The sequence below is a fragment of the Podarcis erhardii genome, assembly GCF_964252035.2.
Source record: "Podarcis erhardii genome assembly, chromosome: 13".
In the NCBI taxonomy this organism is placed as follows: Eukaryota; Metazoa; Chordata; class Lepidosauria; order Squamata; family Lacertidae; genus Podarcis; species Podarcis erhardii.
This window is the reverse complement of record NC_138502.1, coordinates 26,029,100-26,036,889: the sequence shown is the minus strand read 5'-3', so window position 1 is coordinate 26,036,889 and position 7,790 is coordinate 26,029,100. Positions and strand designations below refer to the sequence as shown.

At 44.1% G+C, this 7,790-nt stretch overlaps 1 protein-coding gene across 1 annotated transcript in view; it reads left to right on the top strand.

Annotated features, from left to right (window-relative positions):
• Positions 1 to 609: 609 nt before the first annotated feature.
• Positions 610 to 7,790, top strand: part of SLC4A1 (solute carrier family 4 member 1 (Diego blood group)) — a 44,111-nt gene continuing 36,930 nt past the window's right edge. The window contains exons 1-3 of the mRNA XM_081836448.1: positions 610 to 767; positions 7,266 to 7,373; positions 7,575 to 7,668. Coding sequence (XP_081692574.1) covers positions 7,356 to 7,373; positions 7,575 to 7,668 — 112 coding nt within the window. The 5' untranslated portion in view covers positions 610 to 767; positions 7,266 to 7,355. The remainder of the gene's footprint in view (positions 768 to 7,265; positions 7,374 to 7,574; positions 7,669 to 7,790) is intronic.

The following is a 7,790-nucleotide window of genomic DNA, read 5'->3' as shown; positions in this document are numbered from 1 at the left end:
ATGCACCCGTGAGAACTCATTCAAAGTTAATAAGGTCCAGACAGATACAGTTCCTGCCTTGCTTTCATCTTTACTTTCCTCTTCTAGCAGCCATTTGAGCTGAAAGCTGTGAATGGTGCTCATCAGCCTCCAGCCAAAAGAGGAATCCTCACGAGAAAGTTTTTTTAAATGAAAAAAACCACATCAATGCAAAAGGAAAACACCAGTGACTCTATTTGTGAGGGTTCCCCCTTCTTCCCCCACCCCTCCACCCCAGCAGAGGAATTCCCCTTGAGATCTGTAAACAAGTTTATCTCGAGGATGCGAAGCTGAGAAGGCAACGTGACCCAGGAGGACCAAGCGCTCATTGAGGAAGAAGAGGTGGCCTTGCTAGGAATCGCTCGAAACTTACGGGACCTTTCTAATGTTGGTGAGACCAGTCCTGGTGAGATGGGAGGGGCGAGCCAGCAAAGTTCAAGAGCACGGATGGGTAGCAGGGAGGTTGCACCTCATGGTAACTCCAGATAATGTTGTTTACTGGTCCTTCGGGAAAAAAGTTGCATCTAGACCCACCAGGAACACCCCTGATGCCAGGTGGCCCAGCAAGATTAAAGCAGCAGCCATGAGTCAGGACTTTGAAGCTCCTCTGGAGAGCTCTCTCGTCTCATTACCGCCTGATGCAGGCTGTAGGGAACCGCTAAGGAGAGAGGGGTTCCACGGAGCAGCAGAAAGACCCCTGGCTTGAACCTTCTCTGCCTTCCCATCAAGCTCTCTCTGCAAGCATACAGGTAGGTGACCTTATACAATAAGTTGGTTCTTCAAGGGAGCCTATGGATGGAGGGGGCTGAGGGTGGAGATTGCAGGACATGGAAGGGAGAGCAATGTGAGAGGAGGGAGAAGAGGCTGCTCTTGGAAGGGGCCAAGGAACCCTTTGAGAAGCTTGGTGCCAACAAAGAAATCCCAGTTGGCCATGCTTGCTGTGACTGATGGAAGTTGTAGTTCCCCATACCTTCTTCAGAGCATTTAATCTAAATACTCTCCCCCCAAAAAAATCTCAAGGAGGTTTGAGGAGCCTCCAACAATTTTTCTCCACCAGCTGTTTGGTCTTTGCTTGGACTTCTGAGGCATGTCCCACCTTTGCTTCTCTCTCTTTCTAAGGAAAGTAGCTGCAGGTTACTGCTTTTTTTCTTTTCGTGCCAAGAAAGGAACCTGCTTTGTGTTCTTGCAAAAGTTGGTTGGTTTCCTCTTTGCGATGTGCAGCTCCTTGTTTCTGGTGTGGGTCTGCAAGCTGTCGACAGCATCCTTTTCAACGCTCTAGTCTTCAAAAGGAGGGGGTGGAGGTTACAGTGTACAAACCCTTCTGTAATGAAATGTTGAGATACTTTATGGATGGTTGTCAATGTTTAAGAGCTATGAATGTCACTTTTGGACAAACAAGGAGTTTGTAAGAAGTTAGCATCTCTTTTCCGTTGATGCTTTCCTATGAGGATAATGAAATTGCCTTGCTGGATCTGACCAAAGGTCTGTTTAAGATTCATGCCTACCTCAGAGTAAGTCCCACGGTACTCAGTGGGGCTTATTTCTGAGGAGACACATATAGGATCAGACTGTTAGTCCAACCCCCTCTCTCTGAACAGTGACCGGCTAGATTAAGAACATAAAAACAGCCCTGCTGAATCAGGCCAATGACCCATCCAGTTCTCACAATGACCAATCAGATATTTATGGGAAGCCCAAAAGCAAGACCTTAGTGCAACAGCACCTTCCCTGGCTCCAGCTTCCAACAAGGGAGGCAGAATGCATCCATTGTGGCCAAAGTACTTTGGGAAGTTTGTAATAAAAAAAACCTCTCATAATTGATACACTTATCCCCTGTGAATTCATATTCCCTTTTGCAAAACCTGTCTAAGCAAATGGTTGTCATCTCCAAATGTTATTGGAATTCATTCCAGAAGTTAAAGACATTGGTGTTGTGGGAAGAAATGCTTTCATTAGCTTGTCCTGAACCTAATGCTTATCAAATCCATTGGATTACTCTGTGATCTATTTTTTGGGGGGGTGGGGTGGGGGTGCTGGATGATTTTTGTCTCTTCACTTTCTCTGCACCACCATGTATTTCTCCCCATCCCTGGCTGACTTTAAAATCATGGATAGAGAACCTGTGGTAATAGATACTGGACTCCAACTCCCATGAGCCTCAGTTAATGGTCTGCAATGATGGAAGTTGTAGTCCCTCCAGCACCCCAGCTTTAGCCCGTGTCTAAAGCTACATTTGCATGGAACATGCTCCAACGCCTGATCTTTTTTAGCTGTGCTTCTCCTTTTAGCTTCACCAGCTGTACAGTACCTTTTTATCAGATGATGGAAATGGAACTGCCTGGTGCTCTTGTTGCATATAATAGGTGTTCCATAGAGACATAGTTGTCTAATGACTAGGCTTTGCAATAGGCGTATTCTGACTGAAGTCATGGATTCTCTTAAAAAAAAATAAAATAAAAGGTAGGCGAGAGATGTTTTGGAGATATCTGCCATAGATTACAGCTGGTTTCCAGGAAGCTGCCTGATGATTGATTGGACCATTGGTTCATGTAGTTCAGTTTTGTCTACACCAGCAGTGGGGAACCATTTTCGGCCTGAGGGCCACCCTCCTCTCTGTGCAACTTTCCAAGGGCCACATGCCAAAGGTGGGTGGAGCCAGAGGCAAACATGGGCGGAGCAACAAATGTACCATAAGTTTCTCTGCATACCCCTTTCTGTCCTCCATGCAGGCCACCAAGATGCATTATCTGAGTTCAAAGACACATCCCAGTCATGTGACTGAAGAGTGGGTGTGGCCTGGGGAGAGTCTAGAGCAGCTTTTCTCAACCTCGGGTCACCAGATATTCTTGAGCTACAACTCCCTTCATCTCTGACCTTTGGTTATGTTGGATAGGAATGATGGGAGTTGTAGTCCAGCACCTTCTAAGGACCCAAGGCTGAGAAAGGCTGGTTGACTCTAGAGGGCCAAATAGAGAAGGCTGCATCTGCCCCCCCCCCCCAGCCTAACATTTTCCCAACGGATCTACACTGGCTGGCATTGGTGCTCCAGGATTTCAGATGGGAATGTTCCCAGCCCTACCTAGAGACATTTGGAAATGATCCCAGGCCCTTCTGCATGCCAAGCAGGTGCTCTAACACTGAGCTATTCCTGCTTTCGATATCTCTTAGCATCTATTAGTCCAGATTGCAGAAGGAAACGGAGGCATGATGACTGAGGGCAGTGATGGACAAACTTGGCTCTCCAGCTGTTTTGCAACTACAACTCCCATCATCCCTAGCTAACAGGACCAGTGGTCAGGGATGATGGGAATTGTAGTCCCTTAACAGCTGGAGGTCCAAGTTCGGCCATCACTGACCGAGGGTAACGAGGTGAAAAACTTCCATATGGGCATGCTTGAGAACTGTAGAAGGAAGGAACTGTTGCTTGCTCATGCTGGCTTTAGCTGAAGGTAGAAGAAGCAAAGCCTGCCAATGGAGTGAGGTGTGGGGTGGTCTTCTGCATGAGGATTTGGCAGTGTAAGGAGGGGTGGAAGGGAGTCTGAGCATCAACCCATCTAGAAATTAGAAAGTGGGGGGAAAACAGGAGAATTGCTTGACTCACAAAGCTGGGCAATACTCACATTCAATGCCTTGTATTTAAATGGGACCGTGTGCCTATAAAGCATCCCAACATGCACCTGTTCAGTCTTCCCTTTGTACACTTGCCAATGAAGGGGGCTCTGCAGCAGCAGCAGCATCCCAAGGAGGCTTAGTCCATTGCAGCATTGCTCTTGCAGCTCCATCAGCTGGTGCATAAGGAGCTCAGCCCAGCTTGCGCAGGAGGAAAAAGATAAAGTTTATCTAAGGTGTGGTACCATAGAACTCCATTAACTTAATATGCAGTCCCTCAAAGCTCTTTTTTTTTTTAAAAAAAGCCAAATTAGGTATTACATAAAAGCTCAAATTGTGGACTGGAGCACTTTGTGCATATTGATTAGCATTTATCTGGGGGGTTTTTTTCGGGGGGGGGGGAGTTGATAATTTGCATCACCAGGGCAACATTTCTTATAGAGCTTCTTTTCTTAAAATGAGAGCTGTGGTTGCTCAAGTCGATGTGGAAGCCACAGGGACCCTCTAAACTGGAAGCCAATTTTGCAGGGGTGGGGCCAAAGCTTAGATATGATTGCAGTTTCTCAATGGGGCCAAGGATTTTGCACATGCCCAGAGACACTCAGTAAATTGCTTCGTGTGATTCCAGGGCTGAACTCCTGGCAAGAGAAACCAGGTTCTGGGTCTAAGCCCTGCTGAGCCCTGCTTTGAATTATATCTTGCCTTCCTCATAGACTGGCTGGTACAACAGGGCGAATAGGGCTTGGGTGTGCATAAGAAGTCCCTGAGGTTTGAATAGTGATCAGGAGAAATACATCAGCGTCTGCATTTTTATGCAAACCTACCCAACTTGCACTTTCCAAACCAAGAAGATTCCACCTAAACATTAGGAAGAACTTCCTGACAGTAAGAGCTGTTCGACAGTGGAATTTGCTGCCAAGGAGTGTGGTGGAGTCTCCTTCTTTGGAGGTCTTTAAGCAGAGGCTTGACAACCATATGTCAGGAGTGCTCTGATGGTGTTTCCTGCTTGGCAGGGGGTTGGACTCGATGGCCCTTGTGGTCTCTTCCAACTCTATGATTCTATGATTCCATGATTCAATAGTGAATGAAAATGCAACTTTGAAACTTGAATTTTGAAATTTGCACCCTGAATGTTGTTCTCCAAACAAAGAATGTACATTAGAGGAAGGTGCAGAATTTCACTAATATAGTTAAAATAATGTGCAAAATGCATCATATTATGGTTAAATTGCTTGTAAAAATATATATTTTTGTGACCTCTGCATGGTTCCCTCTTGGCCGTTCTGCTGTGCCCTCATAAATGTTGGGGCTAGCAGTGCAGGCGAGAGCAATCTCTGTGGTAGTCCAGAAGTTGTGGAATTCCCCCTCCCCCCTGCCACCACCAAAAATAGTGTTTCTGGCACCGCTATTATGCAGACACATCTCTTTACCTCGGTTGAGGTATAGACATCTAATTTGTTTTAAACAGTTTTTAATATTGCATTCTTAAACTGCTTGAACCTGATTGGGTGGTGAAGGGTTGGCAGGAAATCATTTTTTTAAAGATTAATTTATAATAATATCTTAGCCAAAAATTGCATACATGAAAATGTATATTAGATAAAGGGCTCAAGGAAATGCCATTGAATTTTCATGTAGAAAACAGAACTGAAAGTTGGAAAAATATTGGTTTCCCAATTTTTGAACCAAATTCTTAGTTCGTAGCTCAGCCTGCTAGCTCTGCTAGACAGTGACTTTGCTGAGATGCTGAAGATGAGTGAGGCCCTGAACAACCCCTGCTTTTACCCCATTGGAAATTGGACCACAAAGGGGGTGCAGAATCAAGAAAAGTCTGGTTTCTTGCAATGGCTTTTTGCACTCTCTGGCTAGGTGACTAAGCAGAGACAATTCCACTGGTATGCTAGGCTCTGGCAGCCCCCCTGACTCAGCAACTTTTGCTGAACAGCGCCTCCTAGTGCTTCAGAAAATGTATTTCAACTCAGTGTACGGTGGTTAGGGGGGTGCGGCAAATCCCATGCTAGAGATTATTAGGAAAGAGACTGAAAATTAACCTGCTAGCATTGTTGAGATTAATATGTCTTCATATAAATCTGCAAAGTAGCTGCACTTGAAATGCCTTATACAGTTCTGAACAAATCATCTAAAAAAAGGATATCATAGAACTGGAAGAAGGTGCAGAAAAGTGTAACAAATATGATCAGGGCCTGCTGGACACCTGTTCTATGGGGAAAGGTTGACGCATTTGGGTCTTTTTAAATAATAATAATAATAATAATAATAATAATAATAATTTTTATTTATATCCTGCCCTCCCCAGCCGAAGCTGGGCTCAGGGCGGCTAACAACAATAAAACAATATAAAAGTACAGCATAAACAACACTCTAAAATCATTCATTATAAAATTAATTAATTAATTAATTGACTGAATGGGACACCATGGAAGATTATAAAATGATGTTTGATAAGAAGAATATATATATCATATTTTTCGCTCCATAAGACACACCAGACCATAAGACGCACCTAGTTTTTGGAGGAGGAAAACAAGAAAAAAAATATTTTGAATCTCAGAAGCCAGAACAACAAGAGGGATCGTTGCGCAGCGAAAGCAGTGATCCCTCTTGCTGTTCTGGCTTCTGGGATAGCTGTGCAGCCTGCATTCGCTCCATAAGACACACACACATTTCCTCTTACTTTTTAGAAGGGAAAAAGTGAGTCTTATAGAGCAAAAAATACGGTATATTGTCTGGTTTCAAAACAAGCTACACAAATACTAAAATAAATTCCCATAATAAAAAATATACAGTAAAACAATGTTAAAACATTAAAATAGAAATATATTCTAATATAAGCAGCTTGAGGTTATTAAGTTAAACTGATTGGTGGTAGATTCAGGACAGATAAAATCCATACACTGGCATAACTTGCCCCTCCATCTCAGGTCTCCAAAAGGGACAGCTACATATTCCTGCATTGCAGGGGGTTGGACTAGATGATCCTCAGAGTCCCTTCCAACTCTATGTTTCTATGATTCTGGCTCAGCCAGCTAAACTGAAGCAGCCTGATCCAGGTGTAAGTCCCAACAAAACAGCATTCTGCGGGCGTGATGGGAGCAAGAGCAGAGAGGCTGGATTCTAAATAGAATAAACCTGCAAACAGGAAGTGTTTAATTAAAGGCAACAGAGCCACTGCGCTTTGCCTTTCTGCATTAGGCAAGTTATGGGGCTATTACATTTTATTATCCCCAAATCAGGTCTAGGTGAACACCAGGAGCCAACAGTGGGATGAGACCTATATTTTCTGGAAGCTCCATAAAAAGTGAGAAAACAAAGGATGGTAATTCCAAAGGAAATGGCTATATCTGAAGCAACCAGAGAGAGGATTCAAATGGTTTGCTGTTGGTTATATTCAGCTGGTTATATTCACTGTAGGGCAGAGGGGCTGTAAGGACTTGTAGCGATTGCCATGGGAGTCTCTAGGTACCCTATAGACAAAGGTGGCTTCTGTTTTCTTCCAAGAAAAAAGCAGTGCAGTCAATCTGCTCTTAAGTTATCTCTTCTAGGACAAAGAGCCACATCTATCAGTTCATGATCCTAAACTTCCTAACTTGTTCATCTTCCTTTCGGATTTCCAACAGATCCAGCCAACCAGGGGATGTTACCTCCAGGCTGAGCGTTAGGAAGAGAACAAGAAGTACACGGAAAGAGTGAACGGAAGCCCAAAGGGAATGACAGCTCAGACGCAGGTAGGGAAAAACAAAAACAAAGAGTGCACTTCTATAAGAATGTTGTGAGTGAAGCTTAAAAATGAGCTTGAACTTTGTGCAAAGAATGTCAGGTTACCCCTGTTAGGCTAACACAGAGGTTTGTGATCTGGAACACTTGATAGCTGCTTTATAGAGTATTTAAATGATTATTCCTTTTTCTTCCCCCTCCTCCCGTGCCAGGACTATGAAGCTGACATTCAGAGGGAAATTGATATTGAAGGATACGACGACCCTGCAGTGAAACACTCCAACATGTCCCTTGCAACTGAAAGCGGTGAGTAATCCAAAGACCTTGAAGAAGAAGAGAAACAAGATTTTCACAGGCCAAGCAATGAAGTGAGAAATCACACTGCAGGAGCCTTGCAAACAGCAACCTAGAATTTAGTTTTCAGGATG